Consider the following 20161-nt stretch of genomic DNA (forward strand, 5'->3'; position numbering starts at 1 on the left):
ATCATTCCTTCTTACATTATGGACAGTCTGAGATATTCAACTACATTTTCTATTATCTCCACAACCCACTTCGGAAATCTATATTTGGGAGTATGTTATGAAGGGGTTCGTCATAGAATTTCACTTGACAAGCTGATATACCATACCAAAATCCTTGTATAATTGGCTGAAAGCTGATAAGTCAGTGAACAACACTAACTATATGCTAAAATGAAAGGCTGCCCAGGTGGGTGTTCATAAAGCTGTTCATATTACATGTAAGTTAAGAGCGACTTTAAGAATGACTGGTGATCCTTTTTTGTGGTAAATGGTATATTGAATTTGCAAAGGGTTAGCGCGTAAGAAAGGTTCACCAGTTCACCAGTCATTCTTAAAGTCGCTCTTAACTTACGAACAGCTTTATGAAACGGCCCCCAGGAGGTACAGAATCACTCTGTAAACAAACTCTAGACAATGAAACATATCTTTCATTTTCAAGATAAATGACAAGTACCTACCTTTTCACAATCACATAAAAGCAATGCTCAGGCACAGACATTCTAAGTTAAAAACATATCCAAGGTTTACCAGGAAATAATTTTAACTATGGTACTCATGAGAAGGGGGGGGGGCTTATGTGTTCTACAAATAGTTAAGAATCATTACCTTCCTCTACACTTGGTAACTTTGATTTCCATATCTACATGTTCAGCAGCATCGTGCCTCTCGATCAGTTTCAGAATTTTCGACAGCTCCTCCAGTGCCTTTAATTTCCCCTCCATCCCATTTTTCAAGAAGAAAACCTCCAAAAGAAACCTTGTTTTCCCTCTCTGATTCTTCTCCAATAAACTCATTTGAGAGGAGTTCACATCCAGGATCTCAGCCAGGAATCTCCAGTCATTTCCCCGGACGTCGGTGTCATCCAGGAGCTCACATATCTTACCAAATCGAGTCGATGAGAGCATATGGGTAGCGGCTTGTCCAGGTTTTAACTCTGGGATCAGTGAACGCAATATATCTTCACCTGTCATGTTGGCATAATCCTACAAAGTTAAAAAGTAAAAAGAGTAGAGAACCATCTAAATGACTGGCCTTTGGTAAAGCACAAAATTTTGCTAAACATAATTTGCATAAATTTATTAAGGGTTTGAGAATGACTACGCTCTTAAAGCTGAGAGAAGCTGATATAAAAATTGCATGTGTACATTACTCACTCAGCCAACAATATGAAAATGCTCAATTCACTTATTATGCAATTTATGTTCAAATAACTTAAATCATTACCAAAATCATATTTTTCACTACACAACATAAAACTTTCTTTTTCTTTATAATCATTTAGTGAATATATTTTTTATGGAAATTACTTTGTCAGCTCTCTATGATAATTAAAGGGAAATCAAACTTGGTAATAACATACGGTAAAAGAGAGGAGAAACAAAATAAACAGAATAGTTAGTATCAAAGAAATCAGAAAATGAATAAGTTAAAAATGATATAAGTAAGACCATGTAAATTTCAAATTGGTTATTTGTTATTATCAAGACAAGTGGTAGTTGATAAGGGCCACTGTTTGAACCCAATACTTGATAATTAATTGATTTAAATAGCATGCACAGGTAGATCATACAAGCTAGGTTTGAAGTAGCCATGTCAAAGGCAAATGAGGAAATATAAATGTGTGCAATTGAACTGTATACATCAATGTATAAGTTACCGTCTACTATCTATTGCTCAATGATATGACTACAGATCCATGTCATTAATGATTAACGGACATCATTGTGAGGATATCTATACTTATCTCGACCTAATCAATTTAAAAAAAAGATGTATGGCATTGTAAATTCATAATACCCAACTATCTTTGGATTGCATAGAAACATTATTCCATAAAAGATGTTTGCAGAATTTGAATACAGGTCTGATGCAATATCACAAAATATGAGTCTTTACACAACTGAACACAGCATTTTAATAGCACTAGTATACAGATGGGGAACTGGGGGCCATGGACCCCCAATAATTTCAAGACCAAGAAAAGTATTTAAAAAAACAGAAAGATAAGGAAAATGGGCAAAATATAATTTCACTTTCTCAATATCATGTCAAATAGATCACAAAGTCAGATTTATGTATTAAAAAGGTAGAAATTTTTGCTCACTTGTTTTGCTCCCTTGCAGTATTTTTTTAGGATTGCTTAATACTCAATATCTGGTCCCCTCATTTTTTTTTCCTCATTACATCACTGCATAATAGCAATTTAGAATAAATGTGTCACTAGACTGACATAATGAATTGAAAAAGTGCAAGATCCCATCTGTGCTAAATGTACAGTATCATTCCACAGATCAATCCTCAAAGACAAAATTTCATTTAAAAAATGAGCCTGTTGCACACTACACCGTCAGACGATAGCACAAGTTGGAATAAAATCATATTTTGCATCTTTATGAATGTTTGAAGAAATCTTATTTTATTTGAAGTTTGGCATAATGCTAGAAATACTAAAATCAGATTCCCACTTTGTTTTTCCCCTTCGGTCTTGGTAAGAAGACATCAGTTAAAAAATAAATCAGCTTCAAGTTGCAGCCAATTATGAGTCACTACCATTTGAAATTGAATTATTTGCTTTTCTTCCGAAGGGACGCTTGAAAATTTGGTAAGAATATACCAGTTCATACGTGTAGTAACCTCAGGGGCAAATTTGGTCAAATGACTTTTCATTTCTTTCATTATGATAGACAAATTTCAAAGCAAGATATATTGTATTCATGCCTTACATAGCACGATGCAGAAATTGCATAGACCAGGGGCCTGTTGCATAAAACTTTTTACCTGAGAAAACTACATGTAGAATAGCACACCAATGAACATTCTAAGAAGGTATTTGTTACATTTCTACTTTGAATGTATTAGCATGCTGTTATTTGGCCAACTGTGATTTTGTTTTCTCTAAATTTGATCACAAAGGATTGTTTAGTGTGCCCCACGCTTTACATACTCATTGAGATAGGTTCTTGCACATGACTCTACTATGATTTAGAATGTCAGAATATCAAATACAGTTCTTTATACACTTCATTCTGAATGAATATCGAATGGGAGCTCAGGTATCTGAGTTTAATTACCTGTGAAGGATGGGAGATTGTACGATGCAGTTGAGATTGGACAACTGGAGATGTTGATGTGACTGAATGTGGAGATCCATCTGACTCAGGAAAATGAGGATGTTGATACTGCACAGGAACGTGTTGATGATAGGTTGATTGTGGTTGGTATGCTGCAGGATATAGATTGGTCAGTGGCTGATGTGGTGGTTGGGGTTGCAGGATCTGAGAGGTGACTTGTGCCACTGCACCACTGCCACCCTGAGATATACTAGCAACCGGTCCAGGATGCTGTAATGGTTGATACTGCCTTTCTGCTGCATTCACTGGTTGCTGGAATGTTGATTGTGGTTGGCAGGGTATGGTGGCAAGAGATTGATGTTGTGGCATGTTGCTATGATCAAACCTATGAGGGACTATAGTGTGCTGGTTGGCAGCTAGTTGTGCCTGACCTCCAGTGGTTGCTGCATTTCCTGGCTGAAGTCCTTGCTTGGCAACCACATCGGATGTTGTGTTAACAGGAATGGGTGGCAAGATTGGTGATTCAACATCAGTAGGCATCAAACATGCTTCTTGTTCTTTTACTCTCTGTTTAAATAAACAAACATCTTTTGATATTAAGTACATAAATGATATTAAAGGGGGAATCAAACCTTTAGTGGGCTTGTGTGGAAATAGAAAAATCAAAGAATAATATCAAAGAAATTTTGAGAAAAATGGGACAAATAGTGAGAATATTGCAATCACTAGCTATGGAGATCCTCCCATTGGCATTGCAGCAAAGGTGTGTGATGTCACATGTGAACAACTTTCCCTTTAATGGACTATAAAACACCCCCCAAATTTTTCTTTTGCTCTTTCCTATGGTGATACAAGCTCTTTACCCATAATGTTTCCTTTGAAAATCTTTATATCATGCCCTCCTATAGAAAGAATAGATGATCTACTGATAGATGTGATAAAAGAGGCAGCTTAGGTGAAATATATACAAAAGTAATGAGAAAGTTGTTTACATGTGACATCACACATCTTTGTCACATTGCCAATAGGGGGATCTACATTACAATAATTATAATGATCTAAACTTCAAATCCTCCTAACTTTCTTATTAACTTTTTTTATTCAATTTTTCTCACACTTTTGTTGATCTGTTTCTTTGATTTTCCCATTTTTGCAAAGCTCTCTTGTTCCAAAGGTTTAATTTTCCTTTACAGTGGCACATAAAAAAGAAGGATAAGAGGGAGGTCAGAAAACAGGCAGAAAAATAGCAGAGCGAATATTAAAGATTAAGAAGTGTCACATTATGCATATTCTAAATACTTCATACATTCATTGAGTGACTACATACATGAAGGAAAATTTTGTTCCAGAAGATACTGCACCAAACTCTTTTTTGGTAAAACATTTTTAAAATGTTTTTATTTTCTATTAATTCCAAAGGCATTTACAGAAAACATTTTTATCAGAAATTAAATTAGCTCTTAATCAAAGTAAATGTATGATTCAAAGTGTAGACGCTATGGTGTTATAAAAAAACACTTTACATCAGCATTGGAATTAGTATCTTATGAAATCAAAATCTTCATATTATTATGACTATTTAATATAGACTACATGTAGGTGCATATTCTCTTGTCACATCCACCGTATTTGTGTTATTACATGTAAGAGAGGGAACTAAGTTTTCAAACTGGGTATTAGGTGTTTATTAATTAGAACTGTGTCAGAACATATTTAAGCATTTTATGAATGTGATCAAGACTAGTGAGCTCAATATCTTTTAAATATTGATGGAGATCTATGCCAAATTTAAAGAATAGCAATGCTTGAGATTGATGAAATGAAACAGCTCCCAGGTAATTATCATTGATATTTGTTTGGCATCACCTGTGCCAGGGAGGTGAAAAACAAACTGAATCACTATGATCCATAGGTCTCTCCTCCCGATATAACTGATTGGGGGAGTGCAGGTGGACCACTACACCGGGGTTTCCCCCAACTCTTATACGAATAGTGCAGTGGGCTCAATAACATGCAAAGTTGATGACTCTCCTCTACACGTGGCCTCCATTTAACATTATATCAGAGTGTTTTCCTATAAACATAGCCTACATCTATGGACAGGGAGGGACACATTAACACACTTTGTAGGCTTCAGTCACCTGCCCGGGGTGAACTTGAATAAATGATAGGGTGTGATATGGCTCAAGAGCTAAATATTTGTATTTTGGATGCAGTCCATTATCTTCAAAAATTTGGGAGCAAGCAAAGTTAGGGAGCCAAAGATCAATAATACAGTGTATCAATATTAATATAAAGATTTTTTTTAATAAACTTTCAACGGGTAGAAAAGGTCAGTGGTGAAATATTACATGTATGAAAGCAGTTTGAAGAAATGGTTAACAATGTGACTTCTAAAACAAATACAAACCACTAAAATAGCAAAATAAGTGGGAGGAGCAAGAACCTAATGTATAAATGCAGGAATCTCAAGCCTAATGTATGAGACTTGGCATGTGAATGAACAATACATTGGAAAGGAATCAGATTACAGAAGGAATACAAGTAGTCCTATCATTTATACTTTCTTCCTCATAGTACCATAATTGTATAATATCTGAATTATGTAATATATTCTACCTGTTGTGCAGCTGTATTTCCTTGAGGTGACTCAGTCCCAGGAACTGGTATTTTTGCAGGAACTGTGTGAAGGGTTGGTGGGGTTGAGGCCATCTGGTACTGTATTACATACAAATCAATTAACTTCTTCAATATTTAATTGATCAAAGCTACTTTTATAAATCAGATAGGAATTGCGAGGTAGAGTTACTTTAAATCACTTACATTCAATTATATTACCTATAGATTAGAAACCAATCAACAAATATTTTCAATCTTATTACAATTGTTTTTATTTTATTTTTTTTTTACAATATTCCTCCCTTTCTGTTAACCCTTTTCACTTAAACATTAAACTTACTGCATGTACGTGTATAGTATCTTATCCATATACATGTATTCCTAAATTTATTTCCATAAGGTGACCTCATATCACTGAAATTCTGAAAATAAGCAATACTTTCTCTCAGTGGTGTTTACCCATGAACTTAGGACTCTATTGGCCCCTACCTTCCCCATGGCCCATATCTTGCATTCCAAAGTTAATACACAATCCTCCATACATACATGTACACATACCTGAAAGGAACTTGTGGTGGGTAAGCTGGCATCTACTGAGATAGCTCTGCTATGGGTTAATGATGTGCATGTAGCTGCTGCAGCTTCCTGCAACTCTCGCTCCAGGCGCTTCTCAACATCAATTGACTTTGTCATGACATTGTCAAAGTAATGATGATCCCATGTGACATGCTGAATAGCATCTAATTCAGGAGGAAGTTCAGCACTATCAAAGAGGATTGGAAGAACACAATCAGTGAACTCTGGGTGTTTATCTCCATACTGGATGGCAATGTTGTAGTGTCGTTCACAGGCCCTGTCCGAGATGAAATGAGAGGATATTAACAGCACAACGTACGAGCAACACTCCATGGCTTTGCGAAAGTTTTTAAGTGATAGGGGACCGATAGGAAGCTCAGCTGTGGAGGTAACCTTCCAGTCTTTACTGGCAGCATATTCTCTGAAAGGGATTGCACATGTGCGTTCATCTTCTTTGGTGTAGATCAGCAGTATGTCATAATGGTCGTTTTTGCGGCTGACCTGGAGGGATTGACTACGAGAGTATTTGGAGGAGGATGTCGGAGAAGACTGGGATGTAGTCATGCTGGGTTCGCTATGAGATGAATGCAAACTGTGGGAACTGTCCAATGATTGTTTGTTAGAATCTTGATAGAATGTTTCTTGACCATTGTCACTTGATCGTATTGGTAACAATGAGGCTTCCAGTTCCTGTTCAGAATGTCCTACTTGCCTCTTTCTCGCTGCTTCTATTCCCTTTTCTCCTGTAGCATCTCCTATTCTTGTTTTTTCACCAGGTAGAACTGCTTTATCTAGTTTATGTCCACTCGTTACAGATAGATTTTGAGTGTCTGTACCTTTGACACTTTCACAATGTCTTTCTTGATTATGATCTTCTTCCCTAGTAACCTTTTCACCAGCTATACGCAAGTCTTGGAGTTTCTTTTGGACCTGTTCTTCTTTGTATCTTTCCTTGCAAATGGCAGCAGTCCCCACATTTCTATCAAAATTATCAGATCGCAAGCTGCCACTCATGCTGACATCAGCATCTCCATGACATTCTAGTCCAAGGTCACCTCTTAAAGATCCAACATCTCTTTCTTGGCACCATCCATCTGCTCTCACATCTTGAGAGAGCAAAGAACCTCTTATGCTCATTTCTCCTTCCTCCGCTTGTTCTTCTGCAACCAAGTTTTCTTTTCCCTGATACTGACACTCCATGTTCTTACCCTCATTAGATTGCAAATTCTGGAAGTGTTTGTCCTGAGAAACCATCTCTAGTGATGGTCTCTTTTCTTCAATACTTGAAATCGTTGAAGCCAAAGTGTTGTGCTGACTAAGGGCAGGGTTATTTTGAGACATCTTCTAACCTCAGGTGAAGCCAGTGCATTGTAGGATCTGGTGTCTCTAAAAGATAATATTGAAAAGTTAATTACACACAGTTATAGCAATGTGATGAATCAGTGATGACTTGATATTTAAACACAATAACATGTACCAACTGACATTACATAACTATCAATTCTACAGCTACATGTAGCCTCATACAATGGCCTAAGGGGAGGAGGGGTGGGGCACTTGACCTAAAAACTGGAAGCTATGTTATCTTGTGAAGGCAAATTGAAAGAAAAAAAATGAGGGCTTTGGAAAACGACAGACTTACATGTAAGTGACTTTTCAGAATACAAAAATTGACCGCTAATTGAGCTTCCAGAATACCGCCCCTGATAATTAAAGGTAAATGCCAGTTGTGGTAATACCAAAATGAGTTCGTACAGAATCCAATTAAATGACCACCAAACCAAAGTGTCTGTTTGTATAAATGAAATATATGTGCCAAAGGATTCTGGAAGAAACTGTGTAATTGCTCAGAGATTAGCAAATAAGCACAGGATTCACGTCAAGCGTCGAGTCGACATTCAAAGCAACAATCATAATGTAGGGACAGCGATTTTCTGCGATCGCGGAAAACGGACGGAATTCACGGAATCAGCTGTTTGAAACAGAAAGTGACTTTTCAAACGGAAAATCACGGAAAACACGTTTTTTCTCAAAATGCACAAAAAAGCAACAGAAATTAATCCCAAATCCTCAACAAAATATTAATATCAACTGAAAAAACACGATCTCACTTTGCAACAACAATCATGACAATCAACACATCGTAACTACACTCGAGCACTCCTAGTACCAATGAGGTCCAAACATCACATGTATGGACCTCATAGGCGACATTACCCAAATTATGGGTTAGACAATTCAGTTCTGATTTCAAACCCAAGACTTTGGTAAATGTACGCCTTAATACAAATTGGAGTTATGCGATATGACTTTCATTTGGTGGGAAGACATTTAATTCTTAAAAAATGAGTTGAAATTAAAATGAATTACTATTAAACTTACATTTCAGGCCCTTTTTGTTGATTTTCGGTGAGCGTTCCACACAGCTGCGACGAGTGATCAACTCCGAAGTGATACGCGAACTAGTCAGCTGATCGGTCAGGTGATCGGTAGATTATCTTTTTGTCAGACGTTCATAATTTATGTAAAGCGTATCACTCTTCAGTATCTTGATTTCAAAGTATCAGTATTGCAGATAAATGTCATTATTGATTGGAATCAGTGGCGGATGGGGGGGGTGAGCATTTCTGCCCGATCCCCCTATTGAGATTTATAGTAAATATTTTGGAATTAAATACGTTGTTCATACTAGTTATGTGACCCCTCCCTTATGATGATCACAACATTATTTGTAATGGGGATATTTCGTTCATATTCTTGTCTCTTCTTTCTCTTTTTAGCCTTTTTTTGCTTGTTAAAACCTTTTTTTCTTTTTTTTTTTTGGGGGGGGGCTCGCCAAATTTTACGTGGGTCAAAATTACCTTCATTTTTTTAGTGACAATCTTTTTTTTCATTTGTCCAGTTCTACGCGAGACAAAATTACCTTCGATCATTATTATAGTTAAACACTTTTTTTTATTTTTTATTTATTTTTTTTGGGGGGGGTTGCCAAATATCACGTGGACAAAAAGACTTTCCCTTTTCTAGTTATTTTTTTTGGGGGGAGGGGGCTTGCCGAATATCACGCGAACGTTTTTCAGCTTTTACTGTTTTATTCGACTTATAATCAAATATTAAATGGGGCTTACCACAGTTTTTTTAAAGTCAATTCATAAAAATATTCCTCCTCGGGATTTGAGCTTTCTTTCATAAAATATCAATCTTTTTCATGATTACCAAAAATACTTAAAATGTCCAATTTTTTTATCGGTGTAGGCCTATAAAGCTTTAGCTCATGCGTTGCGCCTGCCATATTTTAATGTTGATCAACTTTATGCTTTTAATGAATTCCTAAAAACACTAAATTCTCAGATCATCAATTTTGTCGCAATCGAATAATTCGATTGCGTCTCTCTATCAGTTTTGAATATTTATAAAAAAATATCAGCTCGTGCTTTTTGCTCGTAATATTTTGATTAGTAAATTCTTCTCTTATATAATCGAGTCGGATAGATAACTAGAGAGAGAGAGAGTTGGGGGGCCGGGGGGGTCCCTCAGCTACTTGTCCTCGCTTATTCCCAATTTGTTATTATGCTCATGTTGTGAGAGCTTTGTGTTTTCATATTTTTTTCTTTTTCAACCTTTTTATTGTCTCGGAGCTTCCCTCTATTTCTTTACACTATGATGTAGTCCTTTTTACCTCATTGTTTCAATCATTGGCGGCGGAAGCCCCAAATTTTAGAAGGGGACAACCCAAAAAATTTTCACAAGCAAAAAAAAAAAGGCTCTCAACCCAAACATTTTAGGGGGGACGTAGGAAAATAAGTTGACAAGCAAAAAAAAAATGTCATCAACAACAAATTTAGGGGGGGGACCGTCCCCCCTCCTCAAATTTAGGGGGGGATCCCGTCCCCCCCGCTTCCGCCGCCTATGGTTTCAATTTTTTTTTGTTCTCATTTCAATGAAAACATCATTATTAAACTGACGTAGAAGACTTTATTACGAAATTTTGACATTGTTTTGTCTCATTTGTTTGGCTTTCTTTTTTCTTCTTACTTTTTCCCTTTCCTTATTTTCTCTTTTATTTCATTTTATGAGGTATCCGCCAATTTATACAACACCAAGCATATAGAGGCGGATAATCAGTGAGGGAGCATGACGGTGTGCCGCTCTAAAAAAAAGGAGGAATATTGGAAGAAAAAAAAGAAGAAGGGATGGGGAAAAAATAAAGGAAAAAAAAAGAAAGATGATGATGGCAATGATGATGATGAAAATTATCTTGGTGATGATGATGGTTGTGGTGACGGTTGTGGTGATGATGGTGATGATAATGATAGTGGTGATGATGATGATGACGAGATGTAATTTTGTTATTTTGTCTTTGAAAAAATTAAGTAGTGCAAAGTTGAATTCATTTAAAGTTTATTATGAAAATAGCAGAAAAAAATAAAAAATTGGTATGCGTTCGAGGAAAATCCATCCCCACCAATTTTTTTTAAAAGGTAAGATTTTTTTGTGACGGCGTAGGCCTTTGCAAGCAGCTATTATTATGGTAAAAAAGTAAATGAAATGTCAAGAATTACATGATAATGATTTTATGGTACATTTAGTATATCAATAGATAACTTCATACTTGTTATCAAAAAGAAAAAAAGTGGGTCGTTACGGACCATTAAAAATGGGAAATTTGAGCATTTTATATTTAGGATAGAGCAACTGCTCGTTATAGACGTCACAATAAATCAAGCATTCTAAATTCTATCAACTCCATTTTTTGTCAAATAACACCTTCATCGATATTTTGAAATGATTTTTCTCATATTTTCATCATCTTTTTATCAGGGTGAAATTCCCCTTTAATTTACAAAACAGATTCGCAAACAATATCAAGAGTAGTGGGAGGCAAGGGCGGAAATCTAAGGTAGGGGACCAGGGGCTGGAAAACAGGCAAAAAAAACAACAAAAACAAACTAACAAAAAAAAAGAAGGTTTATCACCCCCAAAAGAAGGTCGTCTCGTCCAAAATACATGTTTTACTTCGATTTAAATGATGTAGGCCTATTTCTTTCCATCATATATAAAAGAACAAAAATAGTAGGGGGACATTTGATAATGTGCCCCCTACTATTTTGGGTTAGGGGGAAGTGTCCCCCTGGGATTTGCGCCCATGTGGGTGGGGGGTGTTGCACCTCCTTTCGGAATCATTATGGAACAGTGTGAATAGTCGCTGTGATTTCGATCTCATACCTATAAAAAAAAATAGAACAGAAGAACGCCTTGACCACAGGCCAAAATGCCTAACAATTTTTCTGCGGCATTAGCGACTCTCGTAAGGGGCGCTCCATTTATAAATAAAGTTGCATGTGTAGCTGTCTATGGCGACAGAATTTATCGCAGAATTGCAGCCAGAAGCGTGGGAAATTTCCAGAAAATTCAAGAAAAGAACCGGTGAGTACCGATTTAACAGTACTAATGTAATTAGTAACATTTATTGAATTATAAGAATATTCAATTTTTCGTGAAACAAAGCTTAGTTCTAAGCTAGGGCGGCCCAAATGCGCGTGAGTGGAGTCCCAGTTTCTTAACACGGGTAAGTATTGCGGTGTCGCCTAGAGTGCACTCGAGCCTCTCCATCACTCGATCGTATCCAAATTAGTTTACACTTACGTCCGCATAGAAGGCAGAATCCGGCCGTGTGTTGCTGCCTTCTGCGTTCGGTCATAATATAATGATCACGGTGATTCATCAAATCCAAAATGGCGGATATTCGGAAGTCGTCGACTGCTCAAAACGATGTCCGAAAAGTCCCCAAATCAGCGATAAAATCCCATTTAACAATAAAATAATGCTAATAATATGAAAGGTGAGAATATATTAATGTTGATTATGTTTCCCTAATTTCTTTTTAGCTCAAATCTCTTCGATTAAAATGGATTTTAAAGCGATGTTAGTACATTGGTAGATGCAAATTTTGAGCAGCGCTAGCATTTTGACATCGCTACTTGTTGCGCATTGGTTTTCTACGTAAACGGAATTGTCAATTTTTCTTGTACACAAAGTCTATGGGGAAACGGAATTTCCGTTTCCAGACATGCTGAAATGGAATTTGAGATTTTCTGAAACGGAAAAGGCAATTTTTAGAAACGGAAAATCACTGCCCCTAATAAAGTGTCCCACGTGCGCTTATCTGTGTAGGTGATCTTCAGCATGAACATTTTTCAGCACTGATTTCCCAGATTTCACAAAGTTCAGTTTATGTAACTGTACCAAATCTAGATCCTCGATATGCTGACAATTTAGCCTGGTTTTACAGACTTTCTCATGAAATCAGTGTTTACTGCACTACTGGCATTTCTCTTTACATGGAATATATTGTAATTTAAATTTTTGTTTTGTTTTTCCTTCTTAAATGTGCATTTTGTAATATTTGTGGGGCCAGGCTCAATTAGCACTTGTGCTATTTTCTGGTCCCATTTACCATACATGTAGTATTCTTATACATGTGTAACTGTTACGCAATTTGTTTTATACAGGTCAGCCTGTAAACATGTGAATATTGGTGGTAAATAAATCAATCAAATCTTTAAGACATGGCCTGTTTGAAAGTTGTCTTTGCCCCTTGTCATAATTTACTTACCCATTTGCCAATTTGAAATCTACATTATCTTGGGGATCTCAATATTTATACAGGCATAACCCTCTTCTCTTACTGCCCCATGCCATGCACTCACATTCACAACATCAGTGTCTAGTCTACCTTGTTCATTGAATGAGTGCGTCTTATCACACTGCCGTGTCCTTGGAATACGGTACGATAGATTATGATCCCATGAAGATGAATTAATGGTTGACTCTTGAGTCTATACTCACAACAAAAGCGACCTTGAAAATATTGTGCAGCTTCCTATGGCAAAGTCACTCACGATTTCCACGAAAAAGGAGTAAATATCAGCGGTCAAAACCACGAGAAATTTTCGGGTCATCCAGACATTTCATGATCTTGTACACGCACGAACGTACGGTACGGTACGTACCGGGTACGTACGGCCTCCTTTGATTGACCGCGCCGTCCTGCGCTGGTCCTGCATCCGCCTGCATCACGCAGGCATACAGGCAGTAAAAGATTCCAAACAAGAGCGAAAGGGGGAAATCCGGGATGGCGCAATAAGTCTATTTTTAGAACAAATACCCCTCTAAGAAATGCAAATGCCCGCAAATGCTCGTCTATTTAAAACCAGGGAAGTCCCGATTGCAAAGTCATAATGGGTCATAATACTCTGTCCGCATTCGCCCAACCTGCTGCTGTTGATAATCGCACATCCATAAACATGAGAGATACAAGGCGTTTCTCGAATATAATGTGTATCTCTAGCTCTAGGCATAATAATTTAGCATTCATTCAACTCTATACGCGCCTATATCATTGTGTTTCGGGCAAATTTCCGGGGGCCAGAAACAACTTAACTGGCTTTCTAACCATTTTAATAATGAGCAAAACGTCAAGAAGGTAATAGTAGACGGAGTATTTAATTTTCATTGAAGTAGTGTAGAATGAAAATGATGTACTGTATGGCTTGCACGAAAAAGGCCTATATAGGCATTAAGCAGGAAAGGGTTTGCGTCGTCTATCTCTCCTACTTTATAATTCAGGATTGTTTATTCTAACTGTATATCATAACAATGGTCTTTCGAAGTTCCATAGAGACTGGCCCTTGCCCCGCGGCCCTTACAAACCATTCAAACCATGCATACATTAACAGGGCTAAACATGGAAGAAGTTGGAATCGCTCAATAATGAGGTGGATATGAGATCGGAATGTATACGTCATATTATTTTAAAGGTATCAAATAGATTCACAAATTGGAAGCCATATTTGATTTCCCAATATTATTACTTTGAATTGATTATTACTGCCACTTCACCCTTTATCCATTGTCAAGAAATCCTGTTTTCAGAAATGTACAGAGATCTCTGTCGCAATTAATAGACTGCATGGCTGCATCATTTTTCAAAAGGAAACCCCAATCCCCTTACTTTCGTCCGCATATAAAACTGTCGAGTGAAAAGACTTCTATACTACTATTACCACTACTAAACTTATATTCGACATTTGGGGTGCCAATTTTGATTTATTACCTGGTGGAGGCGCCAAATTGACGTTCGACCTTGGGGAGGCCAAATTGATGTTTGACCTGCATGGGAGTGCCAAACTTCATGTTTCACTTGGGGCGGGGGGGGGGCAAATTCACATGGGGGCGCCAAACTCATGTGTAATTAGATGTCCATCATGTTCATGATTACCAGAAGTGCTTAGAATGTCTAAATTTTAGGTCAGATTATCAAAATTTTCGTCTCGCTCTTCGCACACTCATTGTTAAATTAGGCTGTTCATTAGAAAAAGTGCTTAGAATGTCAAGCTTTGGGTCGGAATATAAAAAATCAAATATTAGAAGAAAAGGAAAACGAAAACAAAGAGCAAATATGTATGAAACAGTCCATATTTTGTTCGATGGAAACTAATTTGCTCACTAGTTAAAAATAAGAATGAAAATAAATGGGATCATTTCATCTTGAATAAGGGTAGGCCTATATATACATGAAATCAGTATAGGCCATCACGGGAAAAAATATATAAACTTCCAAAAACCTGAAAATATCACATAATGCAAATTCAAGGAAAAGTATTGAAGAAGGAAAGATTTTGAATGATCTTTAATATCATATTGGGAGATGCAACGTTCAAAATTTTGAACGAAATTCATATTTGAAAGTATTCATTAGATTTTCATGGAATTAATGTGATTTGAATTCTGCAATAAACGGAAGAAATTGTAAAGTTTGTGGATAATGTTGCCGTGATAACTTGCCTCTGATGTTTCATTAACGGGATAATGTCATCAGTGCACTGAACTTGAAATAACAAAATTATAGTGTATGCCTCTGTGATGTAGCAAAGTTTATGGGGATTTGTCACGACAAAAATCTTGAGTTAGAGAGCCGAAGCAGAGCGACCGCGCGATATATTTTGCAATTTTAGAAAATGGGCAATTCCCGCATTTAAAAATGAACCCGCATTATACCATGGTCACATTTGCTCTACGGCGGCCGTACGGCGAGTCGAAAACAGCCGTTTTATTCATTTTTATTCAAACTACCTATATTTAGCTGGCACAAAAATGTTAAAACGGCTGTTTTTGACTCGCCGTACGGCCGCCGTAGAACAAATGTGACCATGGTACTACCAGTATAGTATTAACAATTTGATGATTAAGAATATCGTATCTGCCTTAAAAAGTGTGAATGTGTGTGGGGGTTGTGATTATACATTCCATCCCCACTTTCCAAAAAGTGGAGTTTTCCCATTCTAGCAAATTAACATGTAGTAATATTGTAGTAGTCTAGTAGTAGTAGTAATAGTAGTAGTAGTAGTAGTAGTAGTAGTAGTAGTAGTAGCAGTAGCAGCAGTACACTCTTAAAAATGCGTGGTCGGATTTTGCGTGGTTTTACGTGGTCAAAATGATTTAACCACGTTTCGTGGTTGTTTGATCGACGAAACAGGTTCTTTGGTCAGAACCACTGCTAGAATTAACCACGATGATTAGTTATACTGACCACGCAGAACGTGGTCAGATGAAAGAGCATAATTTGACCACGTTTCGTGGTCACGGTTTGATCGACGATAATTATACTAGTCACAAAAATTGGGTCATTTTTGTCAGCATCAAGTAGAACTAACCACGATGATTATATTGCGACCACGTATACACGCAGAACATTTCAAATGGAAAATAATCATTCATGCTTAATGGTCATTTTGGGTGACCCCGCACAGTGGCCAAAATGACCACGTATATAGCGCGGTTAAACATTTGACCTAAACTTTGACGTGTCAATTTGTAACCACACTTTGTGGTCATTTTGGATAGAGCGAGGGTTTCGGACTCCGGTGACCCGCGGATTCGATTCCCAAGTGCCGGTGCGCTAGTGCCCTTTGGTAAGGCATTTATCCTCATTACAAGTTTCTTCGGAGAGGACCTTAAGCCCTCGGTCCCCTGGTTGCTTGCTCACAGGCATTCGTGCTCTCTAGCAGTCTGGTAAAAAGCTCGATATAACATTATATAACATAACCCCCACACCGTAAGCCAAAATGACCATATAGTGTGGTTATTTGTCTCACCCAGTCGTGGTCAAATTTTAGCCATGCTTATAAATGGTCATTTTAATTTGGTGACCCCGCACAGTGGGGTTAGACAAAAAGACCACGTAGCGTGGTTCATGTTATGAATATCATATGTTTATGCACATGCGCGTGGTTGCTAAGTGGTTGCTACGGGTTGCTTGGCTACGCGACATGAAATCAAGATGTAAGAACTACGTGCTCGAGTCGTTGTTAAATAAACTTGAAAAAGTGCCGTAGTAGTAATAAACAAAAAAACATCAACCAGTGTAAGTTCAATCGAGTGGAAAATGGGAGGAATGACGATCAAGGAAAGCAGAGAGCACCCACACCTTGGCATAATAAAAAGCAATTGTAATATTGATCACACCAATGACATCATATCAAAGGGATATAACACCTTCTTCTCGCTTACTGGAACAAAGCAAGGAACTCTACGCCTGCTGCCACCAATATGTACTCATCTTTGGAAAATGTTCTGCATACCAAGAATGCTATATGGGATTCAGATTATCCAACTTACCAACTACATGCTGTCCCGTCTGAACAAGGCTCAATCTTTTCTTTTTAAAAGAGTGCTTGGTTTGCCAAGGAGTGCGGCTGACGAAATTGTTTATTTATTGCTAGATATCCTTCCAATGGATAAGCGAATCGACTATGAAATTCTTCTCTTACTTGGGCAATATGCAAGCCTTTCAGACGAGCGCACTGAAAGAAGAATCCTATTGAATGGTATAGCAAACAATACACCATTGGTAAGACGCTGGATAAAAATTCTCAATAGTTATGAGCTTCCAAGTCTCACTAACATCCTTAGAGAGCGCATTCCATATAAAGTATGGAAGAAGCTAGCAATGGGAAAAATTTATAAACAACACTATGCAGCCCTTGAAATTGCAGTTGCTAAAAAATCTTCTCTAAGTCTATGGTCGGGCATGACCCAACGTAATAAAAAGAATTATTACCCAAAGCAAGTCTCCAGCCCTCTCTTGAGGGAAGCTATATCCATCAGAGCTCAATTATCCTGCAGTACATACCCAACGAATAGAAGATTATTCTCTCTGAATCAAAGTACCACAACGTCCTGCAAGTTCTGCCTCTCCGAAGTGGAAAGCGTTGTACATTTTGTTGGAGAATGCCCAGCGTTTAGCACACACAGGAAAACACTTCTACACTTAATAAAAGAAGACGAGGAACTGCAGTATTTTTCTGTGTATTTCAATGATCAAGAACCTCAACAATTTACCGCTTCCGTCCTGTTTCTACCTGACGTCGAATTAGCAGATTCCTCCAGAAACGACCTTAACCTACTTGTCTTAAATTTCTTGCATAAGATTCACCTCTCTCGATCTACCTTACTCTCACGTCAAAATATGTAACGCTACCATTAATGCAGTATCAAACTGCGGATCTCCGATACAGCGGAGGAAGGATACAGAAGAAGAAGAAGAAGATAATGGAGAGTTCAAACATTCATGTGTCCATCTCAGTGATATACAGTGTTCCACCAACGTAATATTACATGGTGGCAGCGAGCAGAACTGAACTCATGTCAGAAATGTGAAATACTGGACATTTCACGGGGTTACCGGAAGCGTTGGACTTGGAGGAATGGACCGTCTGCTGGACTGGAATGCGTGTGTGTATTGTGTAGCTGGACCAAAGAGCTGGACCGAACGTGGGATCGGGCTAGCTAGGCTGTACGGGCATTGGATCGCTGATCGATTTGAGGTCACACGATCGGACTCGGAAGGGAACTCTCACAGTTTTGTTTAGGCTTCTGATGGAAGTAGGACTGTGCCTGTGGTTTGCTGAAGTGAAACCTGGACTAGTGTAGACTGTAGTCTGGACTGAGTTGCCGGATCTTCCGCTGTTTCGACGTCGGATGATTGAGGACCGTGATTCGTGAGCACTTGTACTAGGCCTATTTGTAGTTTGGACTGAGCTGAGGATGAACGTTCGTTATCTCGTCCTGGGGGAGCCGACGCGTAACGTTAGACCTGATTATTGGCTGAAAAAGTGATGGCATGTGTTCGATACCGTGCGTTTGGACGAATTTTGCAGTTAGAATAACAGTCAGTAACTTACCGGACTGGGATCTTGGTTGGGGAGATCTATCGCTTTGGAGCTAGGCCTGGCTAAAGACGAGAGCTGAAGCCTGAACATGTTCTAGTGAGTGCAAACTGGTTCAATATTATTGATATTTGGACGCTTTGCTGTGCTATAGTCTTGTTTTCTTTTCAAGCAATTGTTATTTGGACCAGTCTAAAATTGTTTGTGGATCTAGCCTATATTGATGGAAACTGTAGACTACATTTCTGGACCATTTGTCTTGGACCTGGTCTAGACCTAGATGAGTGGAGTTTTCATCATTTCCTGTGCTGGTTTTGGAATATGTTGAGCTGCTGAGACAGATTGATATCCATTTCGTGATGCCCAAACCCTGGACCTGGTCATGCTGGTTAGACTGATGGTGATGTCGAGGACTAGGACTAGGAGTCAAGCTGTGAATTTTTGGACCTGGTGAGTTGGACTCAGTTGTGGATCACAAAAGGACTCAGTTGTAAATTTCAAATTGCTATGTCTATGATGAGATACAATTGTTGTTTACAATTTGTGTATAATGTATGCTATGTTGAACATGTTTACATTCTATTTCTGGATTGAGAATTAGCTCTTACAGCTGACAGGTCATTGCTGGTTATTTTCTATATTGTAATGTTCACTTTTTAATATTTATAGAAGTCTGTTAGGCCTATACTTATTAGACACAGTAAACCTCGGATGTGTCGAAGTCGGTAAAGTCGAAAACCTCGCAAAAGAAAAGTCCCGATTTTACTTATGTAATTGGATTTGCCGAAGTAAGGAGTTGAGTTTCAGCTGTGTTGATGCATTTTTCTCAGTCCCGAGGACTTCGACGTGTGCGAGGTTTCTTTGTACTCATTTGTTTTGTCAAAGAAATCAATAATTGTAAATTCTTCGCATTTATGTTTGGAAATGAATTGCAATGAAAATAGTGTACCGGTATGTTAGGAAATCACAATAGGGCTATGGCTAGGCAATCGCATAGGAGAAGGTACAACATAAAATTGCAAATTGGAAGTAAAGATGGAATCTATATGACATTGATTTATTTCAAGGGGTAGTACAGCTGTTGTGTGGCCAAGTTTTAGTAATCAAAACCTGCAAAATAACATTACAAACTTAGTATTATGCTGCAAAAGTATGGAAAATTACAAAAGATTATGTTACCAGCATGTTATCATTTAAAAGAACCATTAAAATACAAGAGAGCGCTATACATTTGATTTTTTCTTCAATAATGATTAAATATAGTAATCAAAAACTTTTAAAACCTCTTAGAAAATATTCAAATAGTTCAAGAATTTGTTCTTATTTTTTTAAAAGCCTAATAAATCTTATAGCCCAGATTTATTACGATTGGGGATACATTTATCAATATTTCAGCTATTTATGAACTGTTCTGACAAAATAAATTTTGTTCTGTCATTAAAATTGAATTTTCCTTGAAATTTGCAACTCAGTTTTTTGTTGCCTCGCTAAAGATGTGAGTTGTCCAGAGCCTTATCTACCAAAGTTGAACTACCCCTTTAACGTTGTTTTGGTTAATACATAAATCAAATGTTAATAAAATGTTTTTAATGGAATGTTTTACAAATATTCACAATATATGTTGGA

General features: G+C 37.5%; 1 protein-coding gene across 3 annotated transcripts; it reads right to left on the reverse strand.

Moving 5' to 3' along the window:
* Positions 1-342: 342 nt before the first annotated feature.
* Positions 343-14108, reverse strand: LOC121428260. Of its 3 annotated transcripts, none has more exons than XM_041624855.1 (5): positions 13155-14108; positions 6288-7691; positions 5730-5828; positions 3111-3677; positions 343-1022 (listed from the first exon to the last, which is right to left on the reverse strand). In XM_041624855.1, the coding sequence occupies exons 2-5, from the start codon at positions 7644-7646 to the stop codon at positions 642-644; spliced, it is 2406 nt and encodes an 801-aa protein (XP_041480789.1). In that variant the 5' UTR covers positions 7647-7691; positions 13155-14108; the 3' UTR covers positions 343-641. The 3 variants fall into 3 exon arrangements, with proteins under 3 accessions (XP_041480789.1, XP_041480788.1, XP_041480791.1); XM_041624854.1 differs by having other exon boundaries at positions 13042-14108; XM_041624857.1 differs by having other exon boundaries at positions 12922-14108.
* Positions 14109-20161: the final 6053 nt, after the last annotated feature.

The sequence above is a fragment of the Lytechinus variegatus genome, chromosome 1 (assembly GCF_018143015.1).
Source record: "Lytechinus variegatus isolate NC3 chromosome 1, Lvar_3.0, whole genome shotgun sequence".
Lineage (NCBI taxonomy): Eukaryota > Metazoa > Echinodermata > Echinoidea > Temnopleuroida > Toxopneustidae > Lytechinus > Lytechinus variegatus.